At 40.8% G+C, this 18,340-nt stretch overlaps 1 protein-coding gene across 1 annotated transcript in view; it reads left to right on the forward strand.

Annotated features, from left to right (window-relative positions):
* Positions 1 to 8,712: 8,712 nt before the first annotated feature.
* Positions 8,713 to 18,340, forward strand: part of LOC126393046 (carboxy-terminal domain RNA polymerase II polypeptide A small phosphatase 1-like) — a 30,654-nt gene continuing 21,026 nt past the window's right edge. Inside the window, exon 1 of the mRNA XM_050048885.1 lies at positions 8,713 to 9,595. Within this exon, the coding sequence (XP_049904842.1) occupies positions 9,523 to 9,595 (73 nt within the window). The 5' untranslated portion in view covers positions 8,713 to 9,522. The remainder of the gene's footprint in view (positions 9,596 to 18,340) is intronic.

Genomic DNA, 18,340 nt, shown 5'->3' on the forward strand with positions numbered 1-18,340 from the left:
TTGACTACACTCATTTCTTCCCTCGCGTCCACTGGACCCCGCCTGCTCCCTCAGCCTCCACCCCCAGCTCAACCACCAAGAGAAGCAGGGCGGACAGTGACACACCTGAGGTAAGTGTGAAGAGGCAGAGGACGACTGGTGAGGACGGCGACTAAGACCCAGGACCCTCCACTGCAGGCCTCAGCTCCCCCACCTCAGAAGACACTGCCTGACTCTCTTTGAGTCCCTGAGTTAGCCGGACAGCGACTTCGATGACAAAGACTGACGGCGCTAATGGGAACCCTTTGTGTCTGGCAGGACTGAAAAACCCCAGGCAGCCTTCGCGTCTGGCGAGGTCAACACAGCCCTCGGTAGCGTCTTGCACCAGGGCTTTTTATTTACATTTTATTGTTTCATTTTAATCGAGGTCGCATTTACAAGTGTTTTGGACACCTATCACCTTTTATTTACATTTTACTTTTTCATACAGCTGATGATGCTGGATGCATGCACCAGTGATTTGGAAACCTCTGCGTCTGGCGAGGCTGACAAAGCCCTCGGTAGCGTCTTGCACCAGGACTTTTTATTTACATTTTACTTTTTCATACAGCTGATGATGCTGGATGCATGCACCAGTGATTTGGAAACCTCTGCGTCTGGCGAGGCGGACAAAGCCCTCGGTAGCGTCTTGCACCAGGACTTTTTATTTATATTTTACTTCTTCATTTTAATCGAGGATGCATTTACAAGTGTTTTGGAAACCTCTGCGTCTGGCGAGGTCAACACAGCCCTCGGTAGCGTCTTGCACCAGGGCTTTTTGTTTACATTTTACTTTTTCATTTTAATCGAGGATGGATTCACAAGTGATTTGGAAGCCTCTGCGTCTGGCGAGGCTGACAAAGCCCTCGGTAGTCCATGATCCCATCGTGACATAGAGAGCGCCAAAGTGGTCGGTTAGCTGCAGCAGACTCTAGGTCGTTGGGTGTGATGTTGCACCTCTTGAATGTCCCCTTCAGCTGGTCTTTAAACCGCTGCTTTTGTCCTCGGGGCTTTCTGCTGGCTGACAGGAGCTGTCCATGAAGCACCTGACAGGGCAAACGGCATCCAGGCATCCGGATGACATGGCCGACCCTCCGGAGTTGCCTTTGTGCCAAAATCGCCTTGATGCTTATGGACTTGGGGCGATGTAAAATGTCCGTATGAGGAACACGGTCCTGCCAGGTGATGCCAAGGATGCGTTGGAGGCATCAGATGTTAAATGCATCAAGGTGTCTGATGTGACAGCGGTAGGTTGTCCAGGCTTCTGCTCCATAAAGCAGTGTCGACACACACACACTGTCCTGTAAACTGCAGCTTTCGTTCATGTCCTAAGGTGGTTGTTGTCAAACACACGAGAGCGCAGTCTACCAAAGGCAGAGGACGCCAGGTTGATGCGGGCCTGGATATCATCATCAATCTGGCATGTGGATGTCAGCATGCTGCCGAGGTAGCAAAAGTGGTTAACCACCTTGAGGGGTACACTGTTGATGGTGAACACTGGAGAGGTAGGGGATGGAGACCTCTCCTGAAAGAGGACTTCTGTTTTTTGTGTATTGATAACAAGACCTAGTGAGTGGAAGACAGATGACATAACGTCCAGTACATGCTGCATAGCAGCTGGGCTGTAGGGCAGCAGCGCTGGCACAATCATCTGCATACTGCAACTCCGACTCCAAACACAAACAAACACACACATACACACAGACACACAGACACACACACACACACACACACACACACAGACATAACCGACACAGAGCATGCTAGTTTTTTCAACTTTTTCATTTTAATCGAGGATGCATTTACCATGGATTTGGAATCCTCTGCATCTGGCGAGGCTAACAAAGCCCTCGGTAGCGTTTTGCACTAGGGCTTTTTATTTACATTTTACATTTTCATATGCACGCACCAGTGGTAAGGTAACAGTTGATACGTAATATACAGTTATGTATTTTTCTTCATAACGTATAGGTGACCATACCATTCAAAGGTAAGTCAGTACTAAGCGACAAGTCTCCTACAAGTATTTATCTCTATTTATCTTTATGACCAGTATAATAATATCAGATTGTTTATTTTGCTCACTTTGTTGCACTGTCATGTGTTTTCAGGTGTAGGTAGCTGGTAATAATTACTAACATACAGAAAAGTCTCCAAGTCTCTTTTGTTCAGGTATTGTCAGGTGTAACAGACCCCGCCACACAGGAAGCAGCGACGTGGAAGACCAAGACAGGACCAGATGAGAAGGACAGATGACGATAGGACCTGATGGAGATTGATGGGCGGCTTTGATTCACTGGGCTCAGTAAGTAATCCCCTCACTACGACTACAAAGTACCGGTATTGACATAAAGTGTTGCTCAGATAAAGTTAACTTTACATATGTGAATTATTTTTATGATAGGAGGAGCCTTCTTGAACATTATTCATTGTTTATAATATCATTCCATGTATAGCTGAGTTCAAAAGTCTTAATTACTGTTTGTGTTTCACAGGACAGGACTCCTGGCGCAGCTGAGAGTGGATGCCAACCATCATAGAAAGCTCCAACACCACAGCAGACCACTGAACCACTCTCAGCACCTCAGTGAGTCCAGTTGGGCTCAGTAAGTAATCCCCTCACTAAGACTACAAAGTACCGGTATTGACATAAAGTGTTGCTCAGATAAAGTTAACTTTACATATGTGAATTATTTTTATGATAGGAGGAGCCTTCTTGAACATTATTCATTGTTTATAATATCATTCCATGTATAGCTGAGTTCAAAAGTCTAAATTACTGTTTGTGTTTCACAGGACAGGACTCCTGGCGCAGCTGAGAGTGGATGCCAACCATCCTAGAAAGCTCCAACACCACAGCAGACCACTGAACCACTCTCAGCACCTCAGTGAGTCCAGGACGCCCCTGACCCCCCACCCCATCCCATGACACCACCCTTTTCACCCACCAGACAAGACAGTGAGGAGCACCCTGTCCCGACCAGCTCAGAGGACGCTGTTAGTGTCTTCTGTGCTTCTTGTAACACTCCTCACACACACACACACCCACACACATACACACGTCCAGGAGGTTAGGTTAATTGGTGACTTTTAATTGCTCATAGGTGTGAATGTTCCTCTAAACTCACAAAAAAAGAAAAAAAAGTTGGATTTAGTTAATCTAGTAATGTCAACTATTATCACCCAATTGAGTTGTGTTAGATAGAATTAATAATGCTATGAAGATGGCAGTAACTGATTCATGTGCAACCAACGTGACTTGAATAGCAATTTGAACATTATATGGTCAAATGATATTTACTCAATGTCAGTTTCCAGCTAACTTAATTGACAAACATAACTAAAACAAAATGTAGTTTGTTTTGACAAACATATGTTAATTAATGCCAACATCAAGATATTTCATTATACTGACTTAACTCTGTTAGACAGCCATTACTCATCTGTATTTATCAAGTCCAACTAAACTAGTTTTCTTTGTTAAAATGGTAGTAACTTTAAGCAGACTTACTAAACCTGGTTTTGTCAACAATTTTTACACAAAGTGGTTAAATAAATTCAAATCACACTACTGTAGTTCTGTGACAAAGTCCATTTATTACAGATGAAACACAATATAGAACCACAGATAACCATTATTTTAAACCAAAGTTTCAATAGGAGATAAAGACTGACATAGGCTTTAACTACTGATGGTATTTTCTGTTGGCAACCGTTGATATGAAAAGGCTCCGAAAAAAAGTTCAATTAGCTAGGAAATAATATGAAATTCAGTTTGCACCATCTAGGGTCACGTCTCAGTCAATGCATTAAATTTAGAAATGATTGCTTAAAGAGGGCTTATTACAACAAATCAAAATTTCATGACATTTCACACCCCAAACTTCAACATATAATAATAAATCCCCAATTCATCCTAAACAGCTGAATTTTTTGTAAATTGTAAATTTGTGACCTCCTCTCTCTGCCTTCTGCTTCTGAGGCTGGTTTGGCTTCCTGGCCTTGGAGCTGATGGGCAGGGTTGGAGAGGTTGTCATGCCATATCCTCTGCTACTTTTTTCATTTCCGAACAAAAATTCCCAACCTCCTTTGACAAATCTCAAATATCCAATATATTCAACTCAAGTAGAATTAATTTTTAAAATGCCACTTGTGGCTTAAATTGATTTTTAAAATTCTGACACATGAATTTTTGAACTGACTTTGTGAACACTGAAAAAAAACAACTAAAATTCAGCTTTTTTAAACTGCAAATTACAAAATTTCATATTTTAATTTAAAAAAAATGTCTTCAGAACAAAAAAATGTGGTTGCATAGTTTACAAAATAAAATATTTAAATGAATTATTTCTATAAACTTAGTTTTAGTTTTGATTATTCAATAATAAATGGCTGTTAAACTTATACCACTTTTGTCTCTGTGTTGCTTCCATAATGCAATGTTGTTTCAGTGTCTTTTGAGTGTAAAGAAAACATTTTTAGAGTCTCCAGTTAATAACATGATGAGCAGTTGCACAGCCAGCAGATGGCAGCATCTCACATCCTAACACATTCATGGCACCATCATACAAAAAAATGTTTGGCCTGGTTCTGAGGTTCATGTTTTATCAGTGCCGGTTTCAAAGGCAAACCAAACCTCTGCCTGTTTGTCACCATGAGGTTTCATGTGTTAGTAAGACCGAGTAAATAAGTCAGCTTTCACTTCCATCGCCCCGATGTGTTTGGACCAGGCCAGACAGCAGAGGTCACTTTTTATATAAGGGAAGCCATATGGAGCACATCTGGAAGTGATTATCTGCTCAATCATAACAAAACAACCCACAGCATTTTTTTGTGAGGAGAGGGATGGAAAGAAATTCGCTCACTAACTTGGTGTTCTCCTGACTCCGGAGTTAGGAGGTGATGAAAGTCACAGAGTCAACAAAAGGCCAGTGATGCTTCCCAGTTACACTGCAGCAGGACTCCTCCACTCAGAACTCACCTGTGAGACAAATCTGGGTTAGACAGACATTTTTCCTTTAAAACAAAAAAGAAAATGAAGTTATTTCACTGTTTGATAAAATACAGCACTGATCTCCGATTGGCCCTTTGCCTGGGAGTGTTTTTTTATACTGTCTGTCATCTTCATCCAACCTTATTTACTGTGTGGAGCCTGTGGATTTAACAGCTCTTCAATAAGACACCTCCGAGACACGATGCATGTGAGGCTCAAAAGGCGTGGAGGAGTCGAGTGTCTAGACTGTGTTGACTTGTGGAGTTACAGCAGATGTGTATCAGCATCATCATTAAATAAATAAAACCTTCCACTCTTCAGAAATCCATCACTGTTTGGTAATATTAAACCAGCACTGATTTTATGCTGAAATAATGCATCAGCTTTACAAGTTATTTCTGGACACAAACAAGATATAATGTGTTAATTAATGACTTTTGTAGATGCTGGTAGGTGGATTTTGTTAAGTTTAGACAGAGCCAGGTTTGCTGACTTCAGTCTTTGTGCTAAGGAAACTGACTCCTGGCTGTAGCTTCATATTACAGACATCAGAGTGCTATCAATCTCATCACCTTTGGGGTTGCATTTCTGATGTATGAAAGGCGCTATATAAATAAAGTTTGATTGATTGATTGATTGATTGATTGATTGACCTATACGTCAAAATGTTGTACTATTCCTTTAACCATGAATCACATCTCTTTTTTTTTTTCCAATAATTTCATTGATAAAAACAAATTTAGACCCTGGCATCACTCTAATTTTTTCTATACATTTTGGTCCTTCTGAAATTTAAAATTAAGCGACCTGTCATTGGTTCAGTTGTTTCAATGTGAAACTGTACGTAACCATCATAAAATTGAAATGAACTTGGTGTAAGCTATTGTAACACATTATGAGTCAACTGGACTCATTTGTTTCCAGTGAGGTATTTGCTTACATAGTGCTGCTCTAGAAACAATATGTAATGTTTAAAAAATGATAAGTTGATAGTAATAAACTTATTGCAGTTCATTACAAATCCATTAGTGGGCGATATTGTACAGCCTAACGAAGGCTGCCCTCCAGAGCGCAGGTCTGGCCCATTTCTACATTAACATGCAGTGGTTACCACTTTGTATTAAAATCCTCTTTTATTAACAATTGTTTGATGATATGGATCAATTATAAAGCCTTAGCATTAAAAAGACAAATATAACAGTGAAGACGAATTAAACCTGCAGAATTTCTGTGTGTGTTAGAATCAAATGAACTGGATCAGCTATGAGGAGGTCTCACTCTGATCCAAACTGACAAACAGCTGCTGAGCCTGACTAAGGATCAGCTGCATGGGCAGACCTTCTGGTGCCTACGTATGTAGCCTACGCCATTGTGAGCATTTACTTGTGCAGTGGTGTGTCTGTGTTGTTCTGCAGTGACACCTCAAAAACACTAGTTAGTGGCGGAGTGTCTGTGAAGTGCTGTAAAGTTAAGTTGATTCTAAACACACATTAAACATGGCTTAATAGAGACAATGTCAAACACAAGTACACAAATTAACTTCACTATAGCATTCACAGACAAAGCACTTGTCTTATGCTGGACACATTTTCCCCTCAAATACAACATGATAATGTTTTTAGCACAAGTCTATGGCATTTTACATTGAATAAATTAGCCTAGCAGCTAGTGAACTTTTCCTCTGCTTATATGAAGCCAGGAGCAACAGCAATATTTAACAAAGGTAACGTTACAAACTTCGTCTCTATCACAACTCACAAGGTTCACTGACAAAACAACTGTCTTATACAAAACACATTTTCCCCACAAATACAACATGCTAATATCATTAGCACAATCCTATGGCATTTTACATTGTATAGATTAGCCTGGCGATGAGGGGAGATTTCCTCTGCTCATATGAAGCCAGGATAAATCCCGAAGTATAAATCCCTGAAGAATAAATCACACACAAAACTTAAAATGCTATTTTGTGGAGGCTTTACTGTATTCACAATTTATTGTTTCTTATCTGTGAAATCAAAGTTAATAAAAGCTTCGTCTCCACTGAGGGAAATGGTTTCAGCTTATGGACAGGAGGTCTGCGTTGCCGCAACATGTAGTCACATTTCTGGAGAGGTGCACATCAGACGTCATCGACGCAGAGCCTACGCCGCAGATACAGTGGCGATTCAATGCAGAAGTATTAATTCCGCTTTAGACTGCTGCTAGCTAGTTTGCTAGCCCATCTGTCATCACTGCACCACTAGGACCAGACCCCTAACTTTGGAATTCACAGAGGCTAAATTTGAGTTGCTACCAGCTTGTCTGTCGGGTAGCTGGCGGCACGGTGGCAGCACGTGAGGACACCAAACACCACTCATCGGCACACACCATCCACAGTATGATGACAGCTGGTTCAAAATCACTAAAGTTTCCCTTTAATGGCTCAAATTCAGGGGTGGAATTTTGATTCCAAAGGTGATGGGGACACAGTGCAGGCACATATCCTCAAAAGAGCTTCAGTTTTTCAGATAGCTCTACTTGAGGCTGAACAAAAACAACCATGTTTTTACAGAATTTTAATGTGTATTTTACAACCTTGCAAATAAAATAAAACTACAGTTGCTCAGACCCAACATACCTCATTAACCCACTACTTTCACTTTGCAGTACAACCCTTGGGTCTAGTGCTCTGGTGTCAGCAGGGTCAGAAGAAGGGGCCCGGAGGTTTTGGTGGGGCATTACGAGCACCTGTGAGAGGAAAAAGGGCATATACACCAAGTTATGACCTTACAATTCTGATCTGTGTCTTTGTATTAGCAAAAAAAAAAAGATTGAGACAAAATTCAAAACCTAAATGTGACCCAAAGCAATTCTGGAATTATTAGATTAAACATGTATCAGTCATATCTCATGAGCCAATGGTGAGAAAAAGTCTGGCAATTAAAAAGGCGTTGCCAGCACATTTCTCATCAGCCACTTTATTAGGTACACCTGTTCAACTGCTTGTTAAGTCTTAAAAAGAGAAAATACCCAGTGAGCGACAGTTCTTTGGGTGAAAATGCCTTGTTGATGCCAGAAGTCAGTGGAGACCACACTGGGTGCCACTCCTGTCAGCTAAGAACAGGAAACTGAGGCTACAATTCGCACAGACTCACCAAAACTGGTGGAAATTGGAAAAATGTTGCCTGGTCTGATAAGTCTTGATTTCTGCTGTGACATTCAGATGGTTGGTTCAGAATTTGGTGTAAACAACATGAAAGCATGGATCCATCCTGCCTTGTATCAACGGTTCAGGCAAACAGATGAACACAAGACACAATCCACAAAGGTGTTAGAGAGGAGCATCGAAATGAATGTCCTGTTTCTAAAGAGGGATGAGAGGAGCTAGAGTTCCTCAGTGTTTTTTGGCAAGAGTGGTGTCCAAGAGGGAAGAGGGCGCCCAGCAAGGCCAGCACCTGACCTGCTGCGTGCCACAGTAGTAGGCTGGCAGCCAGTTATCTGGCCTGACATCTGGCAGCCAGCTATCATCATGTGGAGGAGGAACTTGTGAAAAAATATTCCATCTTTTTGGGTCATCTTGCAATCCCTAAAACTTATTTTATTTTATTTTTTTTCTTATAAAGGCCACTTTCCTCCCATTTACTATTAAAGGACTTTTGTCAAAGGTTAAATAATGGTCAAATAAATAGAGCATATACATATACAGCCGGTAGCCTATAATAAATGTTTTTTGTCATCAAAATAATTGCAGCTATGACAGATTACATTTTCAAAATTATCCTTATTTACACGGGGGAGGAGTGTTTCTGGAGATTTTTCAAGAAGAAAAGAGTTACTTTGATCTTAGGTGTGGGCACTTTAAAGACTGTCCCTAACTTCCTCTTTCTCCCGGTCGGTTTCAAGGCTGCCCCCGGCAAACGTCAAAGTTGTGCCTGAACAAACTTTAAAAACTCGCCACGCGCATGAAACATATCTCTTTAATGGCAGAAAATTTAAACATTTCACTATAAACAAGACAATAATGAAAAATACAGGTTTTATACATGTTGTAGGGGGTATATTTGTAGAATTCATACTTAATTTAAAACAAAAATAAAACGTCAGAAACGTATTGAAATGTCTTCTCAGCGTTTTCCCAGCCGACTAACCCGTTAACTGTACAGTGATCTTTATCATCAGTGAAAAACTTCACATCCTGCATTGTGGCTTTAAGAATGGGGCTTCCTTGAAACCGTCAAGTTCCATGTTAGCATGGTCAAATTGATGAACTTCTTCAACGTAAAAACGTAAAGAAATAACTATTTTTAGACACTTTTAACCTTTTGCATTTTAGAGCCGTTTGCTCCGATATGGTTTGTTTTATCCGTTTTCCCGTTGTTTAGAGAGTTTCTGTATTTTTACTCTCAGCATGCGCGTTTGCAGACAGGGAGTGGCAAAATATAAATAATTGTTTCTTTTGCCATAACTCCTCGGAACTAGGTTTTACACAGCGGTAACGTCATTGTCTTTAAGTGACGGAGGATCTAATGGACCATTCGCCGTCGATAATCACGCAAGTAACCAGAGACGAGGAGGAAAATGCGACTTGTCGTGAGGACGGTGAGTTTGGGAAAAGTTTGCTCAACTTTTCAGCTGCGCATGACAATGTCAGAGAGGCACGAGACAGCGGTGTTTTTAGGGTGCCACGGTGTCACTAATGCCGACTGTGACTCAGTGAATGAGCTGTGATACTGTCCTCTCCCTCTGAAGAGACCTCTGTGACTTGGGCTGACATAGTAGGCTAGTAAATACTTTGAGGAAGCTTTGAGCAAGTTTGAAACCGGTTGTCCTCCGGGTAGGCCAAAGCCACGAGCAGCCGCTTAGGAGCTTTATAAGTACAGAGAGGACAGGAATTTGGGTTTGTATGAGTCTGTGGAGTTTTAAATCCTCCGGTTTACTGGTGTTGCGCAGAGTTTTTAGACAGTGAGTAAAAGAGGAGACATAATGGGTCCGGTCAGAGGGGGCGGGGTCACACTGACAGTTCACTGTTATTGTTTTGGACTCTGATGTCGAGCTGCTTCAGTTAGATCCTCAAGTTATCACCAAAAGGTATTATAAACATATTTACACATAATAATGCTAAAATGGACATTATATGGGCTAGCCTTAACCACGTGTTTTATCACTATGGGGACTGGAAAGCATGGCCGTAACTCCAGGGCCGTGCAGAGACCTTAAGGGGGCCACATGGAACAATAATTTAAAACGCCAAGCATGAGCATAATTTACCTATTGAGTTATAGCAACCCATATTCAAACAGAGTATAACATGGAACCTTACAACAAATGTCAAATGAAATCAGAGGGGAATTATGATAAATATGAGAAAATTATGAATAAGGTCATTTAAACTGACTTTTCCTTTAAATTTTCCAAAGTTGTACGTTAAAATCACATGAAATGTGACACAGATGTAGTCACGAACAGGAATCCTTTTAAAATTTCATGTAACCTATTCAGATTTTTTTGTATAAAATGACATTTATAATATGAGGAAATTATGAGTGTGTTGTAATGTAATTTGAGGTAACTTTACTTTAATAAGGGCGGCACGGTGGTGCAGTGGTTAGCATTGTCACCTTACAGCAAGAGGGTCCCCGGTTCAAATCCTTCTGTGCAGAGTTTGCATGTTCTCCCAACGACAGTGTGGGTCTCCTCCAGGTACTTCGGCTTCCTCCCACAGTCCAAAGACATGCAGGTTAAGTGAATTGGTGATTCTTAATTGCCCATAGGTGTGAATGTGAGCATGAATGGTTGTCTGTCTCTATATGTCAGCCCTGCGATAGTCTGGCAACCTGTCCAGGGTGTCCAGTCACCCAATGTCAACTGGGATAGGCTCCAGCCCCCCTGCGACCCCCAACAGGATAAGCAGCTATAGAAAATGGATTTACCTTTATAGTTCTCGAGAACCGCACAGTAAAACCATATGAGCTTTTGTATTGTCATAGTCAGGGTCATCCTTTCAACTGACCCACAAAGGAAAGGTTTTTATGACAGTACAACAACTTCAATTTCATATAATGTGCAATAGACCTATAATGTTGTTTTATTTGGTATATTTTAGAAGTTATTGCTGAAATACAAATCTTTCTTCATGTTTTTCTGGCCACTCCAATCATCCATTCCATGATATACAACCATCAAAATCCAAGCAGTGGCCGGCTTCACTGGGGGTTTTCAAACAACAACTCCCTTGACGGCGGTGAGAACCAGCAGTCAGGACCACTATTAAACTTATGTTGCATAACTGGTGCACTATTTGAAGGTCAAGCAAATACTAAAAATATAACGTGATAATCAATCACAAAGATGAAACGCACCATCTTAACGTCACCGCTGAGTTTCCATCCGTGGCGTCCTGTGTTTGAGCAGAGGGCAAGTCAGCAAGTGAAAGCTCATCATGTGATATAAACCGATTGACAGCAGCCAGGTCATTTTATTTATAGCAAAATTATTATTAGTTGTTAAATGTTACACTTGATAAGGGCAGGTGCAGGCAGGCCTTCACACACACAAAAAACGCCTTGACAAAAGGGCACTTTGGACATCAGGGGACAAAGGGGCAAGTGCTCGAGCACCCTCAGCCTTCCCCTCTGCACGTGCCTGCATAACTCAGTAGTATGCTTGTAGTGGCTCTCCGTCCTTATCAGTGTTTTATCAGTAGGTCTGAGCTAATAGGTGTTAGGGTTGTCACGATACTAAAATTTCAAACTCGATATCGATACATTAACATCCCACATTAACGTTAGAAGTTATATTTTAGTTTGATGCTGGTGACACCAGCTGCTCAGCTGCTAGTGAGGGAAGGGGCTGTACCTGCCGTCTGCAGTGTGCTGTGTTCACTTCACTAAATATTTCTAAAGAGCGCTTTTTCCTTTATCATTTTTGACCAAAACTGGCTGCTCTGATCCTCCTGCAGCCGCGCTGGCCATATTACAGCAACAGAAATGTGTGCATGCATGCACAGCGACGACAGCAAGCCGGGTTGCAGCGAGGGCTCTGTGCCTGCCAGACGCTGCCTGCACAGCACGTGTCCATCAGACCTGTCGCGCGCACCCGACAGGTGCTGAGGTGGCGTGCACTGTTAGTATCGATACTTTTGTAAATTAGTATTGTATCCAGATACAGCGTTTGAGTGTCGATACTTTTCAGAGTATTGCTACTTTTGAGAACCCTAATAGGTGTTTCCTGAATGTATGGCATAACTCTCATTTTAAGAGCTCACTAGTTATTACTTTGTAAAAAATAATGTCGTTCCCACAGAAGGGAGGATTCAGGGTCGGGGCATTAATGAACCAAGCTTAAAACTAATGGTGGATCAAGCTTATAAACAATGAATGAATCTGAAATATGAAGTGTTCTCAGACAAGATTAATGAGCTCTAACTGTATGCTGTTTAGTATCAAGAAAGACACACATTCATCTTATCCCCATAAAATGTTCCTAGTTCCTCTCCTTAGCTTCAGAAGAATAATGTTTGCCTGTTCTCAGTGGTTAGCCTACACTCCCAACCCAATGAATGAAGTGACCAGTGGTTGGCTTCATGAGGTAGGATCCCTCATCTGGGAGAGTAATTAGTGTTAATATATATAACTATATATTTATACACTAAAGTACCCTTACAATATAGATCTGCAAATTAGAGTCTGAAAACTAGGAATTTCATGAAATATACAGGGTGTTTGAAATATAACAAAAATCACCTGTGATACTGTAAGAATAGAAGTACAGATTTACAGGACATTTTGCACGTAGTTAGGTGATGAGTCATGTTTTTGTCTAGAATCAGCAGTTACAATCAAGATGCCTTGATTAAGGCACTAAACAAACCTTGGTGGTCAACAGTGGCAGATATAGACTGTTCCCAGGTTTGACTTTGAATGAAGAAATTCTCTTTCATGGGGCCTTGAAGGGCTGCAGTTTTTCTGAGAACTAATGCAGATTAAATGTCCTCTTATTGCAAGGTATTGCCTAGTATTTGTTGCCAGTGTTTGCCTGTGTTTGATGTCTGTGCTTTGGCATCCTCCCACATTGAAAGACAAAGATAGGTTAAACATTAGGAATGCTCCCTAGTACTTCAACTGACCAAGGCCCTGGCATCTGAACAGTTGGCTGCTGGTTGCTCACTGCTGGCTTAAGTGCAGGGTGAAATAAGGGCAAAATTCCCAGCAGGGATCAACAGTGTGCATCTTCAGCGTATTATGCTGAAAAGAAACCAAGCAGCAGCAAAGTAAGCTGCACCAGATTGATTCTGCGGCAAGTGTGGCCAAACTAAAAGTTAGGGATAGTTTTACTTTTAGCAGCAAATTCGGCCAGAGATTTCCTGCAGCCAATCAGTAAACAGAGTCATGTGACTCATGTGACACATTGACCTAGGCTACAAAGAATTTCTTCTGTCTGAAACACAAACATGCCTCCTGGCCGCAGAAAACTGTAATTATTGCAGTGAGCTGCACTTTGCCGCTGCTGGATGTGTTTTTGGCATTAAACATAGCTTTAGGACTTAACATCTATATTTACCTCAACCTACCTTACCTTCCATAATTGATTATAAACATGAGATGCTCAAAGGAATACTTAATCCACAAAGTGACCATTTGTAATCCATTAGTCACGCTGTGTTATCTTGAATTTGAGAAGCAAACTTTGGTTTTCTTGCATGCCTCCACGCAAAAAGGCAAACATTGAATTTTTGATTGACTGGGGAGCCTATTTAACAATAGCAAAACTATATCAGTACATTCATTCAGAAACTCCGGTATAATTCCAGTCTCATTTATCCAGTTGTTTGCTCAGTGCTTCCCAAACATGTGCATTTTTGCTTAAAAAAAAAAAAAAAGAAAAAGTTATTGGAGTTTGGCTTTGAAGAAAGCATAGGCAGGTTTCGCTTTAAATTTAGTATTGAACAGTAAGATTTTAGCAAAAATGCATGTGTTCATGAAGTACTGAGCATGAGACTTGAATTTTACTGCACGAGTTGTGTGAGTTTGTAAACATGTTTTAAGATAGTTTTGCTGCTGTAAGTGTGGTCCTCAATCAATCAATCAATAAATCAATATGTCCGCCGTTTTCTATGGAGGCATGAGAGAAATTCAAGGTAGCGCAGCATGACTAATTAATATATAAATGGTCATTTTGTGAGTGAAGTATTTAGATGCATAATATAGCAGTTCTCAATGTTTTTTGTTGTCAGTGGGTCTTGTCTAAACTGAACTTTCTGAGTGTTGTATTAGGTTTGAGGTGCTGACGAATCTTTTCATTGAACAGATACTATTAGTATCAGTTTTATTAAATTGCAGCTAGATACCAAACCGTTTCTTTGACTCCAATCATGCTCTTACTGTTCTTTAACTAGACGGGGAGATGAAGATAGTTAAGTTTGTTTCTCCTTGATGTCGAATCAGTTGTCTCATTTGGGTTTAGAAGAGTATGGTGACTGAATGAAGGAAGAGAAATGTTTAATTGTACTACTTAGTGTTGTGATTTAGTACTCGTCATGCTGTGCCACTCCCCTTATCGACACAATCTAAATGAACTGACACAATCGGATGTAACTAGTTGATTTAATGACATACGACGACCAAATGATCATTTGTGTATCATTTACTCATTCTGGGTTGATGACCATTTGTAGGTGTAGTATTCCTTTACCTGTGCACCTCAGTGTTTCTGCTCTCACCTCTGTTAGTGCTGAGTCCAGACAGAGGGTGGCAGCACTGCCCAGTTTACTAGTACAAGCCAACTCCAGCCTGCTCTCAGATTACTTCCTCCTGGCCAAGAGGTCATGAGGCCAAAACATGACTGCTATCCAGAAGTGAGGGGCCAGAGAAATAGAAAAGGGGAGTCTTCATTCCTTCTGTAGTTTCACAAGTTGCTGGTGCCACATAGGCATTAACTTCAGGAAACTTTGTTCCAAAAGTCTTTGCGAAATTTGAACCGAAGTTTAATTCTGTGTTTGGCGGCGTATTTATCTCACATCAATTCTGCATTGCTAATCAGTTCTATAGCCATGATAATACTGCTACTAATGCAGATTTTGTAGATTCTTTGCAGTGATCATTTTCTGTTCCATTAAGCCACATTTCTTCTTCACTAATGTCAGCACAGCAACTTCAACTGGAATAACTATCGTAGTTTTTTTTGTGCAGGATGTTTAAACCTTGATCTGACCTGATCAGCTGGGCACCATGAACCTGCTATACCATTTGCTCTGGGTGGGTGTGAAGCGAGTTGTCAGATTGTAACAGACTATCAGGTGTCAAAGTGGCGGAAAGTCGGTCGTGGGAGGCCTCATTCTTTCTGTGTCTGGATAGGAATAGAAGCAGCCGAGTGCAGGGTCACGCCTAGCCCGAAGGAGTCTCAGATAAGACCGCTTTCAACTAAGTAGGCTGAAACATGCTGATGTGGCGTGAGGTCGTTGCTGCTCCTCTGAAATGCTGTAACCTCATTATCAGTGTCAGAGCCTCTTGGGCAGAGAGGTGTGAGGAATGTTGGAGTATAGTTTTCTTCTTACCCATTTCTACTACCTAATTATACACGTGGGCTGAATTAAACAGAGAGCTGAGGAGCAAATAAGGTGCAACTAATTAATCTAGCTACAATTAATCCAACATTAATGTGATTTATCACAAATGGAAAATATCCACTGTGGTGTCAAAGAGCTTACTTGGTAGAACTCATCTGGCTATGGTTGTTCAACTAGGTTTATGTTTCCCCAGCGCTCCTTAAAATCTGGCTGCAGACAACCGTGATCTGTGTGTAGCTCTTAAATACCAGCTGAGTGTCAGTGTTCAAAGGTTGTCTTGGAACCAACTTGCCATGTAGTTGACCCACTTGCAGATCTGGATCCAACCCGCACATGTAACATGGAGCTGCTCAAAACTGCTTATGATGCACAAGCTGTGTGACACTAGTTTTAAGGCTAAGTAAACCCACTATTGGACATAGCCTGACACACTATGCTAGTTTTGTTCATTTTAGATTTTTGGCTGATCCAGCTAATCAGTTTCATAGTGTTTTAAACTTGATGCATCCCATTGTGTTGAGGAGATGGGTACACCCATGTCATGCTCCCACTATATTTTTAGCCATGCTAGTGGTGGGGGATGGCATTGTTGTTGTTTGGTTCACTGCTGTACACACACTCATGTCCCCCTTAGGGTGAAGTGCAACAACTTTGGTGATCCCTTAGCTTGATTCTAATTATCATCGGGACACATATGTTATTCCAATACTTTGGTTTCTGACCAAATATATGCAAAATAATGACATTCCCATTAGCCTTAACTTTACTTTGTATTTAGTGCTTATTAACAAATGCTAACATGCTAAGCTAAGGTAGTGAATGGTCATCAGAACCTTATGAACATCAGCATGTTAGCATGCTCATGGTAGCATGTATCATGTGCTTGGCATCTAGACACAGTTCAGCCTCACAGAGCCATGAGCATGGCTGTAGACTCTTAGTCCTGTTTCAGAGTTACAGTCACCTCAAACTCTGCATAACAATAATACAGTGTCTATACTTTGGCATCCTGGGGGTTTAAGACTCTAACCTGATAAATAATGTTTACCATTTAGCTCCACTTTATTTGCCACCTGTCACATTGTTCTCATGCAAGGGACTTGTCTAGGTAGCAAATGGTTAAATGGAGACATTTTTGTATTCATTGTTCCATTTCTTTGTTTCAGCCATGTCTCATTCCCAGGGTGTCAAAAACTGCTGCAAGGTTAGTGGCCCTCAGTGTCACATAGGGATGCACAATGTACCCTTCCAGCGTCTGTATGAGACACACCGAGATTTCAGTCAACTCCAATATAAAGCCATCTGCATCAATATCAGACATTCAGAGCAATGGATGTAGTTTAAACAGGGAAGGGAGTTGGATGGGTCAAACAAGCACAGGACTTTTACTCATGAGATTGGTGTTCATGTCCCTTGTGAAACTAAAAGTCAACGTGGAGTTATTTTGTCAAGTCAATTGTTTGCCGTGTGAGTCGATTTACTTCACTAACTTTAACCATGAACTATTTCAACCAACAACCTTTTCTGCATCAAGATATAACACAAAAAAAGGCTGTCCCTGGTGGCTCCTGCCCAAGCGTCAAAATATGACTAGTACAGATGAGATCATTTTGATTGTTTTACTGATCATTCTCACAGAACATTTGCTGTCAGAACATTTTCTACCCCTTACTACATACCCAAAACCAAAGGGCAATGTAAATGAAACCAGTTCAAATGGCTTGTGGTTTGTACTTTGTGACCTCTCTAATTTTGGACCTTTGGACCTTGATTCTGTCACGAGCCAGTGAGATTCTTTTCATACTGCCATTTGTCATGTTCACTTTTAATAGACCTTAATCTCATTCATTTTACTATAGATAAAAATAATGTGCACATTGCACAAACACATTTTTTTAAAGTTACAGTGGACAAAGGCAGACAGACAGACAGACAGACAGCAGCAGATGATGGAGCGGTGAACACTGCACACTGCATGAACCGTGACTGAAAATTGTTTGTGAATGTGTGAGAAAAAGGAAAATTCATTTAATATTCCAATTAAATAATGTTAACATTCAGAGGTGGAAAAATGAATACTGATTTCTTACGATTACTAATATTTTTTTAACATCATAACTCATAATTGATCTGGAAACTAAACAAAAGTTTTTGAGGTTCTTAGTTCAGATTTTCAATGATTAAGACATGTACTTGGATTGTACAGAAAGTGCCAGAGTATCTAAAAAAGCATCAAAATAGAGCTTGTTATTCAAAAAAGAATCCTGGGGGAGGATCCCTCTTGACCCCTGTACAGAGTTTCAGGCTAAGTCCCAAATGGAAGCTTTGGGAATAACGTGATGTTGCAGGGTATATAGTGTCAGCGGTTTAATTAGGGCCGGGCAGCTCTGCTGATGGTCCCTCTTGTTTTTGCCAATCTAAATCTTCTTCTTTTTCCTACCATGAAATCTGCCTTTGGATCCATGAAAATAAATGAAGTTTGAACATAGGTCCAGTCGTATTCCAAAAGCTCCTCAACTAAAATTATGGGGCAGTAGCCCTGATGGTGGTGCTACGGCAACCGTCTATAGTTTAAAATTTGTAGTCATAGTAAATCGGTTGAATATACTATGACTTCGACCACAATGTTGTTTTGCTTTGAGCTGGCAGGAATTAGGAAGTCCATCACTCTATTTTTGCAACCAAAAAAAACCAAAACAAAACAGATTTTTGAAACATCAAAAAATTAAGCACACAGTGCATCAAAATGTTTTAGTGTAACCAGTTACTGCAAATTCACA

The sequence above is a fragment of the Epinephelus moara genome, chromosome 7 (assembly GCF_006386435.1).
Source record: "Epinephelus moara isolate mb chromosome 7, YSFRI_EMoa_1.0, whole genome shotgun sequence".
NCBI lineage: Eukaryota > Metazoa > Chordata > Actinopteri > Perciformes > Serranidae > Epinephelus > Epinephelus moara.